Here is an 18,756-nt window from a genome sequence, read left to right as displayed (position 1 = left end):
CTTCTCTAATAAGAGCTACACTGACGACCGCTGGGGAAATGGCCAGGTATAGAAATAACTCTTCTCCCGTCTTGGATGGGCTGAGTAATGGTGGAGAAGAGAGATATGCCTTCAAATCTTCAAATGCCTTCTAGCATTCGTCTTTCCATTCAAATGATCTCCTTATCGTGCGAAAGAAAGGAGACATTTATCCGTCGCCCTTGATATGAACCTATTTATGGCTACTATTTTGACATTCAAGCTTTGTACCTTATTTACCATCTTTGGGGGAGCCAATTCCATTATCGCCTTCACCTTCTCCAGGTTGACCTCGATACCCCTATGGGATACCATAAATCCCAAAAACTTTCCTGCGGTTACTCCGAACATGCATTTGCTCGGATTTAGTTTCATGTTGTAAGATCGAAGAGTGTTGAAAGTCTCCTGGAGGTCGCTTAAGTGGTCAGACTCCTGAACGCTTTTCACTTGCATGTCGTCTACGTAAACCTACACATTTCTTTCAATTTGGTGCATGAACATCCGGTTCATTAATCTCTGATATGTGGCTCCTGCATTCTTGAGTTCGAAGGGCATTACTTTGTAGCAGAAGAGCCCTTGACTTGTAACAAACGAGGTTTTCTCTTGATCAACTTCATCCAATTTGATCTAGTTGTAGCTGGAGAACGCATCCATGAAGCTTAAAAGTTCATGTCTTGCGGTCGAGTCTACCAGGGTATCAATTCGTGGGAGTGGGTAACTATCCTTAGGACAGACCCTATTTAGATCTGTGAAATCTACACACATCCTCCACTTTCTGTTGGCCTTCTTGACCATCACCATGTTTTCCAACCAATCCGGATAGTATACTTCACATATGAAATCTGCTTCTTGTAACTTCTGCACTTCCTCGGCTATGGCTCGGTCTCACTTAGGGGCGAACACTTGATTTTTCTGTCGGACGGGAGAGAATGAGGGTGATACATTCAACATGTGGACTATGACTGACGGGACGATCCCCGACATGTCTTCCTGACTCCATGCAAACATGTCCTTGTTTTTCTTTAGGAACGTTGCAAGTGCTTGTCGTATTGATTGGCTGGCCAAAGTACCAATTCTTGAGGTCCGTTCGAGCCTAGAATCATCGAAGGGTACTTCTTCTAACTTTTCCATTGGTTCTGCTACTTTCCATAATCCGGATAGTATACTTCACATATGAAATCTGCTTCCTGTAACTTCTGCACTTCCTCAACTATGGCTCGGTCTCACTCATGGGCGAACACTCGATTTTTCTGTCGGACGGGAGAGAATGAGGGTGATACATTCAACATGTGGACTATGACTGACGGGACGATCCTCGACATGTCTTCCGGACTCCATGCAAACATGTCCTTGTTTTTCTTTAAGAACGTTGCAAGTTCTTGCCGGATTGATTGGTTGGCCAAAGTACCAATTCTTGTGGTCCGTTCAAGCCTAGAATCATCGAGGGGTACTTCTTCTAACTTTTCCATTGGTTCTACTACTGTCCGTTGTTCTTCTATGTTTATCGTTTGTAGGTGGTCGTCCATCTCCATCATAGCTATGTAGCATTCACGCGTAGCTACCTGATTCCCGCGTAACTCTCCCACTCCATACTCAGTAGGGAACTTGACCATCATATGGTAGGTTGAGGTCACAACCTTTCATGAATTGAGAGTGGGTCGTCCAGGGATGGCATTGTATGCCGATGAGCAATCGACCACGAGGAATGCCACGTCTTTAGTGATTTACTGGGGGTAATCACCCACCGTCATAAACAATCTAATGGCCCCAAGGGGGTATACCCTTGTCCCTCCAAAGCCGACGAGTGGGGCGTTCGCTGGAACCAGTTGCTCTCTACCAATCCTCATTTGCTGGAATGTGTGATAGTGGAGGATATTAACCGAGCCTTCGTTGTCAACCAAAACCTGGTGCATGTTGTAATCTCCTACTCGAAGACTGATGACAAGTGCATCATCATGCGGGTGGTGAAGACGTCGTGCATGCTCCTCCGAAAACTTGACGACTGGATTATCAAGCCACGTCATTTTTGGTACAGAACCCGTCATCTGGACACTCTGAACCATCCTTAGATATTTTTTACGGGCCTTTTTGGAAGACCCCGCAATCGCTGTGCCCCTAACAATCATCCTTATGTCTCCTATCGGTGGTCTTAGGCTCTCGTTTTCCCATCGGGGAACCAGGTCTCATGGTGGGTCTGTCTTATCCTTGCTGACGAACCTTTGCAGCTTTTCTTGCCTGATAAGAGTTTCAATTTTTTGCTTTAGGTCATAGCAGTCAGCTGTATCGTGGCCGTGATCACGATGAAAACGGCAATATTTATCCCTTGACCTTTTGTTGGGATCTCCTTTTAGTTTGCTAGGGAAAGTTAAGGCTCATTCGTCCTTAATTTGCATCAGCACTTGATCGTCCGGGGCTTTCAACAGGGTGAAGTTGGTAAATTTCCCCGTGGGTGGTTTGGAGCATCTGTCATCTTGCCGTTCTCTGGTTTTGGCCATCTACCATCCTTTGTCCAATTGTGTATCTTCCTATCTATCCCTTTTTCTAGGCTTCTCTTTTCGGGCCAGTGGTGCGTCTTCCATGTTCATATATTTGGTTGGCTTGTAAAGTACTTCTGACATAGTCTTTGGATCATTCTTATATAGAGAAAATAGGAACTTACCCTTTTGTAACCTGTTGGTGAACGCCGCCACGAGTATTTTGTTGTCTGCTTCATCTATTGGGAGAGTTTCCTTGTTAAAGCGAGCTATGTAAGATCTTAGCGTCTCGTCTTCCCATTGCCTAATGTTCAACAAACACGCGATGGATTTCTTATACCTGTGACCTCTGATAAAGTGTGACGCGAATTGAGCGCTTAACTCCTTGAAAGTGCCAATGGAATTGGGCGGCAGTCTGCTGTACCAGATCCTCACGGGTTCCTTCAATGTAGTGGGGAAAGCTCTGCACATGATCTCGTCCGATACTCCTTGAAGGTGCATTATGGTCTTGAAAGATTTCAAGTGGTCTAAGGGGTCTTTGGACCCGTCATAACTTTTCACCTGAGGCATGCGAAATTTTGGGAGAAGAAGGCATGAACTGACGGGTGCTGTGAATGGTGAATCAGTTTGCTGGACCAGGTCATCGAGGTCGCTGGATACTCGTCCTCTGAGGGTGTTCATCATAACGTCCATCTGTTCCCTCATCATCTGCATCTCGACAGCTATGTGAGGTGGGAGAGTATCAGTGATGGATAGCCGGCTTGTGTCCTGCCGCTCTGGTCTGTTTGGAGTGTTGGTACCCTCAGGTCCTTCTTGGTTTCTCCTCTCAACGCATGTTCCTTCTTGGTCTTCCTCCTACGTACCAGGGCCTGCATTCTTTTACCGCAATTGCTCCTCCAAATCATGATTTTGCTTGGTTAGGCACTCCACTGCTGCTGCGAGGGTTTGGACTTGCCTCTCCAAGGCCGTGGCATGTGGTTCGTCACCCTGATAATAGTTGGTTGTTGCCATCGAACGAGTGAGTACCATGCAACTTTTGTCAGGGAAGCGATATGTATGGCTTGTTTCAGCAATCGGTCTTCCCCACAGACAGCGCCAACTGATGATGACGAAAAAATCACCAATTAGTCATACGGTCCTCACAAGCTTGAAACAATACTTGCACAACAAAAAGAGAAAACCTAACAGAGAGCACTGTTGTGGTGCCAGCCAAAAACCCTCTGAAGGTTAAGTTAGAATTTTTCACAACTCTAGAGTGCTAGAGCTGGGATGAATTGTGCGTACCTTGATTTGTGAGGGCTTTGAGGTATTTATAGGGGCGTAGGTTTGACATCGTGCCTTGGCCAAGAGATTCTTTCCTTCTAGGAGAGTACCACCTTTTAGGTATTCTGTATTCTTTAGAGATCTTTTCCTTATAGGAGAGTACCACTCTAGAGTGCTATAGCAACGTTTTTAAAAACACGACTATAGACTATGTTTGGGCTGCATTTAAAAACACAGTTGTAGGTACAGTTTTGGTTGCATTTTAAAACCATGACTAAAGCCTCCTACAGCTACATTTTAGAAACGTGGATAAAGCCTCCTATAGGGTTTTTGTCTATAGATTTTTTTTTTTGTTGCTAAATCACAAATTCCTACCCAAATTGAAAACCACAACGCAAGCATTCAAAACCAAATACAAAATAGATAATTTACATAAGTATTCAAGGTTTTTGAAATGAAAAATTGAATTTCATTGCCAAAATTTTGCAAGTTCCCAACAAAAAATATATCAACTTGCAAGTTCCACTGACAAAATTTTTTGCAAGTTCTCATGCATCACAAAAGATCCTATACATCACAAAAAGATCAACTTCTTTTATTTCAGGTTTAATTTTTTTTTTTTTTTTTTTTTACAGATTTTCAAAAATTGGGATTTAACATTAGCTATTGATTTACTGATTAATTTGGAATAGTGGTATCCTAGAACAAGATTATTTCTTTGAATCTCTAGGGATTTTTCACTTGAAAATGGCTAGTAAGAAATGAGACAAGCCTTGATTTTTGAATATTCATTTTTAATTGGAGAAAAAAAAATACTGTTTCACTACTTTGGAATAGTGGTATCCCCAATTATGTGTTTTCTGAAAAAAAAATATATATATATATATATATACACACACACACACATATACACACACACATCTTAGGCAAACTTGGTCCCTATCATTTACATCGTATTTTAAATTAGTCCCTATCCCTTCAATTTGTCATTTTGGTCCTACCCTTTCAATGCCGTATCAGTTTAGCCATTGTCAGTATCTCTTAGATGTAAATTGTTGAGGTGGCAAATGACCAAAACAAAAAATTAGTTTATTGCCACATTAACAGAAGCTAATTTTTTATTTTGGTCGTTGGTCATATCAACAATTTCCATCTAAAAGAAAATGGCAGGGACTAAATTGACACAACATTGAAATCTTAAAAACCAAATTTATTCAATTGAAATGTTATGAACCAAATTAAAATATGGTGTAAATAATAGAAACCATATACGTAGTTTACCTAAAAATGTCATAAAAATATGTTACCAAACACATTTTTTTTTACATTATGAGCATTCAAACCTTTTAATGCCATGTCAATTTAGAAATTTTTGTTATCTCTAGGATGTAAATTGTTAATATGACAAACGGCCAAAATAAAAAATTAGTTTATTGCCACATTGTAGAGACCTCATTTTGTACCCCGTTAATAAATTTTTGTCCCCGGCCCTAATGATGAGCTTGACATATGTCAACCACAGGTAATTAAAGAGTTTACAATAATTTGGAAGTTATCACAATTCAAAAGTGCTCAAATCGCTTTGAAAACGATACTGAAAAATGACCTTTACTCACTCTTTTAATCATAACATATTATCCACAAAGTATTTTTGAGTGCTATTTGTTTCATTGGAAAGTAGACATCCTAAACTTCAACTTAAATACAAAGTTTGTCTAATTGGAATTTATATTGTGTAAGTTATGACTGTTTGAAGTCAGGTAATCAAAATTATCATGAATTAGAGTATGCGTACGCATGAATCAAGTGTGTGTGCGCACCCTCAAAAGATGCGTACGCACACACATTTTCTGGGTAATGTAACTTCAATATTAAGAGCCCAAAACATCATTGTTTGATGTGGGCCAATCTCTAGACCCTTGGGAACATCCAAGACCATTAAAAATCCCTGAAAACCGTAATTTTAACATATAAATACTCATCTTATGTCTGCAATCAAAACCCTAGTTAGGAAGAGTTATTTTTTGGCCTACATCTTCTCTAAAACCCTATTTTCTCTTTTCAAACCCCTAACACAACAACTAAGCACTTTTTTACAAATAAAAAATCCCTTTTTAGTTAGTTCTAGGGGGCATAGATTTGTTTTCCAAATTGTTTTCTAAAACCTTTTCAAAACCTTTTGTTCTTGAGTTGTGATTACTAACAATTTCTTGAGCTGTAAGCACTGAGGGGTTGACTAAACAACTTCAAATCTGTGATTCCAAAGCAAGGTGAGTCTCTTTTCCATGATTTCCCACTTTGCTACATAGGATTCACATGATTCTTTGTTTGATGTTATCTTAAGAGTTCTTATCATATTTGATAGCTGTTATTATCTTTTTGATATGTTCTAATTTGATTTTAGGTTGTTATAATCTGTTCTTGTTGCTCTTGGTTTGTTGTTTTAGTTTTATGTAAAGTTTAACATGTTTATTTATTTGATGCAGCTTATTACTTATTGATTTATTTCATGTTTATTTGTTTATGTAGATGCTTTGTGTTTTTGTTTTGGGTTAGTTTAGTTTTTAGGGTTTCTAACATACTTGTTTGATCTCATATGTTATATCTTTGTTTGATTAAATCTTTAAAAATATAATTTTTTGAATTTGTGCTTAAGTATGTGTACGCATCATCAAGTATGTGTGTGCATAGTTTAACTATGCTTACGCATAGTTGAGTATGCGTACGCACCCTAAATCTAGATTAGGGAAAAAATCTTGTTTTTATTATTTCAATAATTTTTTTTCTTATGTTATTTGATTCTATTGGACTCTATATAGGTTAATTAATTGTGTTTAATTATTTTCCATGTTTGTTTGAGTATTTTTGCCATGTTTAGTTTATTTGATTTTTTTCCTTGTGTGTTTTATTTAATTGTCAACTTGCCATGTTTAATTTATTTGTTTCCTTTTATATTGTGATCTTTAATATGATGTGTATGTTATTTTCTTAAGTGCATGATGTAGGTTTAGATTAAGAATTAGGGTTCTATGAATAAACTCTTTAATTAAATATGGTCTAGCAACACATAATGGAGGCCAGCCCACAAGCTGGACGGTCTTGGGTGCCTAACACCTGCCCAAGCTATACCAAACTCTGGACCCTTAATCAAGTATGTGGACCCATGTATGTAAGTGATTGGCCCAAATGGCCCAATATGGTTCCTAGACCTAATTTAGGTGGCGACTCCACTTTCTCCGCCACCATCCACTCAACCGTGGCATACTCCCTCACACCAACACACATCAACAGAAACTTTTTTCTTTTTTTTTTTTGCCGTTAGCCATGTCAGCAATTTACATCTAAGAGATAATCGCAGTGACTAAATTGACATGGCACTAAAAGGTAAGAGACCAAATTCGCACAATTGAAAGATCATGAACCAAATTGAAATATGGTATAAATGATAAAGAACCAAATACGTAGTTTACCCAAAAATGTTATAAAAACATGTTACCAAACACTTTTTTTTTTTTTGGTATTATGACTACTCAAACTTTTCAGTGCTGTGTCAATTTAGTCATTTTCATTATCTTTTGGATGTAAATTACTAACATGACAAACAGCCAAAATAAAAAATTAGTTTATTACTACATCTACGGAAACTAATTTTTTATGTTTGTCATTAGCCATGTCAACAATTGCCATCCAAGAGATAATGGCAGGGAATAAATTGACATGGCACTGAAAGGTTAGGGTCCAAATTTATACAATTGAAAGGTTATGAACCAAATTGAAATATTGTGTAAAGGATAAGGACCAAATACGTAGTTTACTCTACTCAAAAATATTATAAAAACATGTTATCAAACACATTTTTTTGCATTATGAGTACTCAAAAGACATGTTTTTAGTACACTTTGAAATCACAATTTTGCCATTGTTTTGAAAACAAAAACCACAATACTATTGAAAATGTTTTACTTTCTATTGTTAAGCTTTAAAAGGTATCTTTTTTTTATCCATAAACTATTGGAAAAATTTCTTTTTCATCCCTATTTTTATTCCTAAATTATTATTAAGAAAAAAAAAAATCTTTTACAAAGTTTAAGGATTGAAAAGGAACTTTTTAAAGTTCATGAAAAAAAATTGTAAATCATAGGACCAAAATACTGTTTTTAAAAAAAAAAAAAAAACTAATCTATATATTAATAACCAAAACTTTGAGAAAATTCAATTAAATTTCAAATTGGAATTCAACTAGAATCTAATTTTGCCTCATGTGTTTCATCTAATCTGAACTAAGTTAGTTAATTCAGTATAGAAAATGAGGAATCCAATATAAATAAGCTTAGGTGATATATATATATATATATATATATATATATATATATATATATATAACCAAAGTTTAGAGAAAATTTGATTAGAATCAAAATTAGATTTTGCTTTTGTTAGCTTTCCAAATAAATTAAATTGTTTAGATTTTTGCTGGTATTTTTTTTTTTGAATTAATGAGTATATTTTTTTATTTAGATATTTTGCATGTGGCAATCGGACAATGATAGTGAATTAATATTGTATATGTAGTGCCCAATAGTGATTTTCAAAATTATATACATAAAAGCAAAGTAATGAAAAACTTGGTGTAACCAATATTATTAAAATTGTAAGAAAAACTCATTTTAATACCTTCAAATGTCCTTGTCGAACTAATGTCCTATACATTTAATAACTCAAACTAACATTAATAACACCACTACAATTCATTATTCATGTGCGTAAGTAGCAGTTACATATTACTTTCCATAATAAAAGAAACTAAATGCAACCCAAAATCTCATATTTGATTCCCTTCAACGGAAATCAAAAAAACAAAACACAAATCCATTACCAAAAATATGCCATCAAAATTTCCAAAAAACAAAAATTTTTACAAACCGATTATTGAAAACACAAACCAAACAAAACCCATAACCCAAATGCCCTTAAGTCCTCAACTAACTTTTTATATTTGCGTAGGCCCGATTCACTGATGTTGGGAACTTTAGACTCTAGTTGATAGAATTAACAAGTTTTAAGACAAAATTGTAAATAAGATCTCTTATGAATAGTCCTTGGCTAAAGAATCAAACATCAAAATCATGCGCACAATGGATAGGAAATAACACAAGATATGATGATTCAAGAAAACCAATAAAACAAACTAATTTCACTAGTTATAAACTTGGGAGGAAACCTTACTAAAATAAAATCCTCTATAGTGAAGATAAGTTTAAAATCTAGTACAAAATTTTGTCCCTAGACTCTGCAATCCCAGTAGATGACCTTACAGTAAAAACTTTATACCACATTAAAACTTCTAAACTCTTCAATATTTTTATAGATAATGCACTTGCAATCACAACCAGAACCTTCAACTTACTCTAAGAACTTATTGAAGGTTTTCTTCATAATAGCAAGTTTGTGATGATTGCTATGGCTTCAGCATTTTCTCCAAATGAAATTCATATTTACTTTAAAACTCTTTGGTATGGTGAAATTGAGAAAACTTGCTTACAAAATCCCTAGCCACACAAATGAAGTTTTTCTCTCTCTAAAAAGCCTTCTAATATATGGTTTATAAAATCCTTTCAATATTGATTTAAATGGATCTCAAATTAGGCTTCAAACAAATAAGTTATAGGCTTTTCCGCGTTGCTGATTTTTGCTGAAAATGCAAAACTAAATAGATCAAGAGTTATCGAGCCAGCTATTGAGATTTAAAGTTTTCCTGAAATTACCTAAATATAAATTATGTATTTGAAAGTAATGTAACCTGTGAGTTTTATGTGGTTTTAACACCATGCAATCTGTGATTACCCGGTGATCACCCGATTTGGTTTTCGTAGTCTTTGTGATAACGGAATCAAAACCAGGTCAATGCCCTTTCACTTTGGATGACGCATTCTTCCCTGATGCCCATAAGGGGAAGAGGCTCCTAGATTGTGTGTGGGTGATGTTGTTGCCCATGGGGCCAAGAGACTACATGCAAGAGAGGTCCTATTTGACGCGCTCTCTCTGCTGTCGATGGGGGGAGAGAAAAACCTTGAGGGTATGGGTGAGGCTGCTGTCCATGGGGCCAAGAGTCAGCATACCAGAGAAGACAATATCATGCCAGTTGTGAATGGGTGGATCCTCTTACCTATCTATGTGGTAGTGTGGTATATTTGTGATAATTTACCTTATGTTAGATATTATGGTTTTGAAAATTATATTGTTGGTGCTCACAGATTATAGTATATAGTTTCAAGGTATTTACTTTGAGAAATTTTGTGTTTCATTATTTAATCATTCTTGTCATATTATTATTACTGAAGATGAAACTTGCATTTCTCCTACCCCCATTAATTATGCTACTTACTGGGTCCTGTCTCATTCCATTAATTTATAAACTTTTTAGAGTAGGCAACAATATTTTGAGACAACTTTTTGGTGGCTAACAATGGTTAGACTAACTACTGATGGAGGCTGAACTTTTTTAATGGAGACATTAAATGATGTACATCTTAGAATAGGCTTAACTCATTCTTTTGTATATTATAGTGGTTGTGACTTTATTCCCACTAATGGGACAAGCTGATGATATATAATTATTTATTCAGACCTCTATTCTTTTGTGACCAATGGTCCTTGTAATTATTGCTTAGAGCTTTGACTTACTTTAAGAGTATACTCAATGGAATTATTATGATAATTCTTGATGTTGGTACTTGATATGATTTTTGTGGATTGAATTGTCAAAAAGGAAAAAAATCTACAGGTACTTTAAGACATTTTTCTCATGCTTTGGACCCTTTAGGGTTAGGGGCGTGACATGTATGTGTAAGGTTTCTTTTCTCACAATTCTAGACATATATAAGTCTTATTTTAAAGGCCGTCACATAAAAGAATACAAGGAGAACATATGTAAAAGGTGACCGATGCCTTATTCTCTCTGAAAGAAGCTACTGCATTTTTGCGCTTTAGGGTTTTGTAACCAAGTGCTTTTTAATCTTCATTGTTGATGTGTTAGTCACATACTGGGATTCGTGCATCAAAAGTGTAGCGTTCATATATTAAAGAGTTCAGAGATTCTGAAGCGGTAGAAGATTTCTGCTGTAAGTTCATCTATGGGGATTGTTGAGTCTAGAGACAAAAGTTTTGTACTAGATTTGAAACTTCTCTTTACTATAGTGAATTGCTTTTCGGGAAGGTTTCTTCCCAGGTTTTTTACTGTGAAATTAGTTTGTTTCATTAGTTTTCCTAGGTCATCTTATCTTGTCTTATTTAATTTTTTGTTGTGCATGATATTGACATGATATTGATGTTTGTTTGTTTTAACAAGTTTTATACATAATAAATCTAATTGACAACTTGGGTTTAAAACTTGTTAATTCTATCAATCGGGATCTAAATTTTCCAACAAAAATGACAAAACAATTGTTGGAGAAAAGTATCACTACAACAAAATGTATTTTTAGTGAGGAAAAAATTCGTCACTAAAAGTCTAGTTTTTCGTCACTAAGAACCTTTAGCGACGAAATCGGACTTTTAGTGACGAAACTCATTTCGTCGCTGAAACCCCGTCGCTAAAAGTCCTAGCGACGAAAATTTTCGTCACTAAAAGTCTGATTTGTTTTAAAAAGAAAAAACTTTTAGCGACGAAAATATTTCGTCGCTAAATGTTTTCCTCGCTAAAAACACTATTCAGTGACGAAAATATTTCGTCACTAAAAACACTTCAGTTTATTAAATTGATATTTAGTGACGAATAATTTCGTCACTAAAACTATTTTCGGGTACATATAGCGACGAAAAAATTCGTCACTAAAACTATTTTTAAGAAAATCTAGGCACATATAGTGACGAAAATTTTCGTCACTAAAACCATTTCTTAAAAAATTTTGCTACATTTAGTGACGAAATATTTCGTCACTAAAACAATTTTTTGTTGCAATATTTGTGACGAAAAAATTCGTCCCTAAAACTTATTTCCTGTTTTTATTTTTTTCATAGCTTTGATATTAACCTGTAACCTGTCATTACATTATTAAAACCTCAAATTTGAACAACACATTTATAAAAAAAGATCTATACATTCCACAAGTAAAAAATAAAAGAAGCATCCAATTCAAACAACTTCCATACAATAAAAGTTTGCAATACATACAATAACTCAAGATGTTTTATAACAATACAAAAAGTGTAGCATAATCATGCGTTTGAACTAATGAAAGATGTCCTCATATGTCTTCAAGTAATGCCAAAAGTAAATCTCCTAAAAGCCACCAATAAGAAATCTGCACAAATATAAAAACAATACTACATTAAAATCTTAAAGTAAAAACATTAACTATGTTATAAGAAACATTTCTAACAATGCATTAAGAGTAGCCACACCAATGAATTAAAATCACAACTCCTAATTTATAAGTTGTAGAAAGCAAATATAGATTTTCAAATGTAATATAAAGTACTAACCAATAAGTGTTTTAACTTGAAGATGAACCACCCCCATAGGTAAGAGCATCATCATAACCCTTGCTCCTCAAAAAGTTAAGAATATTCTGTTGGACCTCTTCTTGCTTAGCTCGTGCCTCTTGCTCCTTAGCTCGTGCCTCTTGCTCCCTAGCTCGCTCCCTAACTCGCTCCTCTTGGTCCCTAACTCGCTCCTCTTGGTCCCTAGCTCTTGCCTCTTTGAGCTCAATTATCTCATTTTCTAGCCGTTGGATATACTCCACCGAGGAATTAGATGAAGCGGTGGTTACTAGAGAAGAAGAAGGTCTCATGCCAAGTCCTTTTACAATACCGGACTTCTTCTTAAAAACCAAGTTTGAAATCTCCTCTTGTGTAAGGGGAATTGCATTAGGATCTTGACAATGATCCTCTTGCACTTTGAGAATAGTTTCCTATCATTTAAAAGAGAGAAAGAAACAAACAATCACAACATTAATACTACATATGTTATAGCTTTACAAACATGATAGAAATGGAATGATAGGGATGGAATGCTACACATACATATGTCACTTCATCCTCATGGTGTATCCACATATTCGTATTTGGATTGAAATGAACATCTTTGAAGATTTTTGCCAATTCAGGAACTTGACCGCCATTATTATTTGTCTGATTAATTAACATTCGAGAGTTAGATAGATATAGTTAATTAATCACAACATGTAATATATCGAGGTTTAAGGAAATGAAAAAAAACATTCACCTCCTCATCAACCCTAACAGCAAGTGCCTTTGTCCCGCATCTATGTTTGCCTGAAGTTTTCTTCCTATTTTCAGAGTTCTTTCTTGATTTTTCCTAATACAAAACATTCAAGATACTTAATAAATCATGAATAAAACAATATACATTAACTTCATCTAAGTATTAAGTTAATCATTTGACAACATAATATAGTAAACATTGGATAATAAAAATATACGCATAAATAACTTACCAGCCAATCCTTATTAGTCCATTTCCCATCAATGAGTCCCCTCTAATTTGATCACCTACCAAGGCATCGATACCATCCATATGATCATCATCCGACATTTCATTATCATGAATGTTCTCGTTTAATACACGTGGTTCTCCATGATTATACCAATTAATGTAAGATTGCATAATCCCACGATGAAGTAAATGTATACGCACAGTTTGAAGAGATTGTCGATAGCAATTCACACAGTGAATACACGGGCACGGAATATTACCACTACAATCCACAACCGCTCTTGCAAAATTAAGAAATGCATTGACCCCTTCAATATATGGACGACTTAATCTGCCATCCGGTGTCTTACCAATTGTCATCCAACTTTTATCCATGTTCGACTACAATTGCAAAGTGAATGCTACTTTAGTAAAATAAGGACAACTTATTCATAATGTATTCTAACATCTAAGTCTATAAGCTACTTAGATAAAATTCTATCTCATTCATGAATGCATAAATCTATATTAATACTTAAACACTCCCAATATGAAATTAAACCACCTTATCACACCATGCAAGCCACCCGCTTGCTCCAACACAAAAACCCACCACAAATCCAATTTTCAGCATCACAAGTATAAAGTTTACAAGTATTGGAATCTAATAAAGTAATGGAATCTAATAAAGTAATATTCATCACATCTAATTAACAATACTCATTCACATTTGCAAGAATTGAAAAAACACTCCCAATATGAATTTAAACCACCTTATAACACCAAGCAAGCCACCCGCTTGCTTCAACATAACCACCCACCACAAAACCAATCACAAACATCACAAGTATAGAGTGTTTACAAGTATTGAAATCAATCAAAGTATTATTCATCACATCTAATCAACAAATTCCATTCACATTTGCAAGAAACTAAAAACACTCCCAATGTGAATTTAAACCACCTTATCACACCATGCAAGCCACCCGCTTGCTCCAACACAAAAACCCACCACAAATCCAATTTCCAACATCACAACTATAGAGTTTACAAGTATTGGAATCTAATAAAGTAATATTCATCACATCTAATTAACAATACTCATTCACATTTGCAAGAATTAAAAAAACACTCCCAATATGAATTTAAACCACCTTATAACACCATGCAAGCCACCCGCTTGCTTCAACATAACAACCCACCACAAAACCAATCACAAACATCACAAGTATAGAGTGTTTACAAGTATTGAAATCAATTGAAGCATTATTCATCACATCTAATCAACAAATTCCATTCACATTTGCAAGAAACTAAAAACACTCCCAATGTGAATTTAAACCACCTTATCACACCATGCAAGCCACCCGCTTGCTCCAACAAAAAAACCCACCATAAATCCAATTTCCAACATCACAAGTATAGAGTTTATAAGTTTTTAACTAAAATTTACTTACTTTGCTCAAGCTAAGCTTACAACTTTCAGAAAAAATCCAAAATTATTGCAAACAATGTATATTTAGCCTGTAAAGGAGAAATAAAATAAATAAATAACGTCATAACTGGAAGACATAACAAAATTGAGTCCCTAATGATAACTTCTCTTTGGTGAAAACAATAAATTGAACTCATGATGCATAGCACGTCTTTTGAATACATACCAGTTGTAGCTTCTCTGAATCACATACAGGTGGCATGTCATTGAGTTTAGACAATGTAACATTCAGCCCAATTTCATTACTATTAGAATTTAGAGTTAAATAGTAAGATTGAAGGAAAAAAAATGAGAAGTAGTTCAGTTGATTGAAACTATAGGTGCAAAAAGTAATTAAATAAGCTAAACTACTTAAAACTCAACCTATAAGACAAAATATTTTGACGCAATAATTCCCCTAACAACATTGGCACTTCCAAAACATCTCTATTAAATACCAATTGATTATTAAGTTCACTTCATTCAAAGATCCCCCTTCACTTTCAAATAACTAAATGCACAAACACCCAAAAAAAGAGAGGATAATATAGTGGAAAGGAGAACAGGTACTCCTCTAGTAGTAGTTAACCATAAAACAGAAGCCATGCACGTGCAAAAACTGTCCTAAACAAAAGTGCACGAGAGTCCCACAAATTAATTACGATATGAATCATCAGCATAGCATTCTAATTTCTGACAAACATACATGTCCAGCACAAAGGCACTCATGGTTACATGGTCTACATATGACTTCAAAGTATAACATCATATCAATCATCTAAGCTTATCTTCAAAATTCCAGTTTGAGGAGAAGCATAAATACCTGAGGTTTCAAATCTCTGTGAATGAGGTGTTTTTCTTGAAGCACCTGCATTCCTGCCGCTGCAAAAGAAGACAAACAAAATTGAACAATTAAAAGTCCAAACTTCTTCTATTTTGTAAACACATGCAACAAAGGTAAACATGGGAAGTAACAACTAACATGTAGACTATTAAAAATTGACACTTCTAAAAATACCCCACGAGCTTAATCATTAAAGACATTAATTTGATTACGTTTTTACACAGACTAAAATCGTTAACTTTATGTATCTCTAAGGTCATGCACATACCCAATCGCCTAAACATTTAAAAAAAAAATAAAAACAACATGAACTTGATTGTAATTCAAGAGCCAAAAAAGTAAATGCAAGGGTGATCATAAATACCCAATTGCCTCATAAAATGTCTAGCGATGGCCTCGGAAACTTTTCCATGTTTATTAATATAAGCCGCAAGGTCACCACCATCACAATACTCCAAAACAAGGTAAATTCTATCCTTAGTCTGCAAAAACCAAAAACCCCCAAAAAAATAAACCCAAATACACACATCATTATGAACTCAAATACACACATTGATAAAATAAATCCCAACCACCAACAGAATACAATCACTTTAATACAATGCTTGCAACTTACAACCGGTACTTGAAGATTCAAATTAATTAAGGTCATTTTGAAAATTCTAATAGCAACTATATATAGTAGCAATAATATTATATTAACACATACAAACCATTGATCTTAGCAAGAAATTAGACGTGTGTTATTCAATTGGAAAAGAAAGATTCGTTATTTAACGATAATTGACAAATTTTCCACACCCAATAACCAAAAAATTAAGTTACTATGAACACAGTTAGAATATAAGACTTGTCAACATAGCAGTGGAAATGCTCAGTGTCTCTCATTCTAAATAGTCAACCCGCAACTTAAATTTAAATAATCAATTAATAAAATCTCTATCTAAAAATATTAAAAAAAAACTAAAGCAAGGTTTAAAAATGATGGATTAACTAACTGTGAATTTCAAATTTATGAATTAGTTTCTACAATACTGAATAGAATTAATCCACTCAAACAAACACATTAACAACTTTCTCTCTGTTTGGCGGCTTAAGCAGTTTGAGAATTCAAAATTTCAAATCTTGGAACCTAAACTTAATAAATATGTTTTTTTTTTCCCAGGAACCAAACAGAACATAAGAAAAGAAAGAACTTACACGGCTCAAAGGGGATTCAAGAAAAAAAAAATAGAGCAGAAAATAAAAAAAGAAACCCAGAAAAGAAAATAAAAAATAAATGACAAAAATCCAAAAAATAAAATAAAAAAGAACAGGAAATTACCTATGGAGACGGAAGCCGAAGGGTCGCCGGTTTCGTCGCGGGAGCGTCGCCGGGAGTCGCTGAAGCGTCGCCGGAAGTCGCTGAAGCGTCACGGGAGCCGCTGATCGTTGTGAATCGGCAAACCGTCGCGACGCTAACCGTCGCGGTCGCAGGATCGTTGCAAATCGGCGACGCGAACCGGTGCTGGAGCGTCGCGAATCGGCGCTGGAGCGTCGCGAATCGGCGCTGGAGCGTCGCGAATCGGCGCTAGAGCGTCGCGACGCGAACCATCACCGGGCTGGAGCGTCGCGACGCGATGCGAACCGTCGCGATGTTTCGCCGGTGCTGGAGCGTCGCCGGTTCTGGAGCGTCACCGGTTCTGGAGCGTCGCCGGTTCTGGAGCGTCGCTGAAGGTGAGATTTGGGTTGTGAGGGAATGGGTATCAGTGGGTATTGGTGTGAGGGAATGGGTATCAATGGGTAATGCTGAATGAGTTGGGTAATGTTGAATATGTGAGGAAAACAAAGAGAGCTAAAGAAGAATATATATGATAGCTATAGCGACGAATTCCATTTCGTCACTATATATTAGCTTTAGCGACGATTCTATTTTCGTCGCATATTTTCGTCGCTAAATCATGCTTTGTTTTCAGTGACGAACACTTTTCGTCGCTAATTCTATTCTTCAGCGACGAAAATTATTTCGTCACTAAAAGTATGACAGCAGCACCTTTAGCGACGAATTTTTTCGTCGCAAAAACTATTACTTTTAGTGACGCAATATATTCGTCGCTGTAGCTCCACTTGTTTCGCGCCTACATTTCCAATTGGCGCCCCTAATTCAGCCACCTCTATAGTGACGAAATTATATTTCGTCACTATTTATCGCCTTTAGTGACGAATTTAGTTTCGTCACTATTGCTCCACACAAATTTTGGGTATTTCTTTTTAGCGACGAAATTATTTCGTCGCTAATTGTCACCTTCAGCGACGAAAACTATTTCGTCACTAAAAGCATAATTACCAGCACCTTTAGCGACGAAAGTTTTTCGTCGCAAAAGAGTAGAACTTTTAGCGACGAACAAAGTCGTCGCTATAGATCCATTTTGGTTTCGCGCCAGCCCTTTTGATCCGCGCCACTAATTCAGCATCCCTATAGCGACGAAATCCATATTTCGTCGCTAAAGGTCAGCCATTTTTTTATAAATAGCGACGAAATATAAATTTCGTCGCTATATGGTACTTTTTTGCGACGAAAAACTTTTCCTCACTAAAATTCGTCACTGTAGTTACATTTTGTTGTAGTGTATTTTGAGAAGATAAAAAAAAAAAAAATGAAATTGCATTTAGAACACCAATATTCTCTCTTTCATTATTTGCAAAGCTTGACACTATGTGACCCATGTTCAAATGCATGTAAACACATTCATGCATGCTCACTTAAAACTATAAAATATAGTTTTCAATGAAATATAATTCACGCATTCAAGAGATTTTCATGTGTTAAAGTGTCTTGTAAACTTACATCAACCTAAAAAGTAGAGAAAAAAAAAAGAGTTAGAAAATAAACATTAACAAAATTCCAAGCAATCAAAGAGTATTCTCCTTTTCTTTTACATGGAGGTTTTCTTTGCATTTGCATATAATTTTTATCCACCCTATCTCTCCAAAAAAAATTATTTTCTTTTTCCAACCTATATCTCCAATAAGCATGATTTTCTTTTCCGTAGATTTTCATATCTCACTATTTAAAATAGAACTAAGATGTGAGAAGGACGTAGATTTTCTTCCTTTCCATCTAACACTGCATAATAATCATATAGCAGCATTAGTCATCCAGGCCTTCCACTTTGCATCTCAAGGTACCATGAGTTGTCTCTAGAGATCAATATATAGTACTCTAGAATACTTTTATGTGGCAAAGTATGCGTTGGATTTTACCTTTTCT

General features: G+C 35.5%; 1 protein-coding gene across 1 annotated transcript; it reads right to left on the bottom strand.

Annotated features, from left to right (window-relative positions):
* Positions 1–11,831: 11,831 nt before the first annotated feature.
* On the bottom strand, positions 11,832–16,845 carry LOC142618306 (uncharacterized). The gene is made up of 8 exons (XM_075791214.1): positions 16,831–16,845; positions 15,871–15,988; positions 15,486–15,544; positions 13,211–13,590; positions 12,979–13,071; positions 12,777–12,884; positions 12,237–12,664; positions 11,832–12,055 (listed from the first exon to the last, which is right to left on the bottom strand). Exons 2-6 carry the CDS (start codon positions 15,881–15,883, stop codon positions 12,782–12,784), a joined length of 648 nt encoding a protein of 215 aa, XP_075647329.1. The 5' UTR covers positions 15,884–15,988; positions 16,831–16,845; the 3' UTR covers positions 11,832–12,055; positions 12,237–12,664; positions 12,777–12,781.
* Between the last annotated feature and the right edge of the window lie 1,911 nt (positions 16,846–18,756).

The sequence above is a fragment of the Castanea sativa genome, chromosome 12 (assembly GCF_040712315.1).
Source record: "Castanea sativa cultivar Marrone di Chiusa Pesio chromosome 12, ASM4071231v1".
Classification (NCBI taxonomy): domain Eukaryota; kingdom Viridiplantae; phylum Streptophyta; class Magnoliopsida; order Fagales; family Fagaceae; genus Castanea; species Castanea sativa.
The sequence above is the reverse complement of the archived record's forward strand: the minus strand, read 5'-3'. Positions and strand labels throughout refer to the sequence as shown.

Coding starts and splice junctions, on each gene's coding strand:
- LOC142618306 (XM_075791214.1), bottom strand. Junction 13,591..15,485: donor ACAGAGATTTGAAACCTCAG/GTATTTATGCTT, acceptor TTGCAATTGTAG/TCGAACATGGATAAAAGTTG. Junction 13,072..13,210: donor GGACTAATAAGGATTGGCTG/GTAAGTTATTTA, acceptor GTTTTGTATTAG/GAAAAATCAAGAAAGAACTC.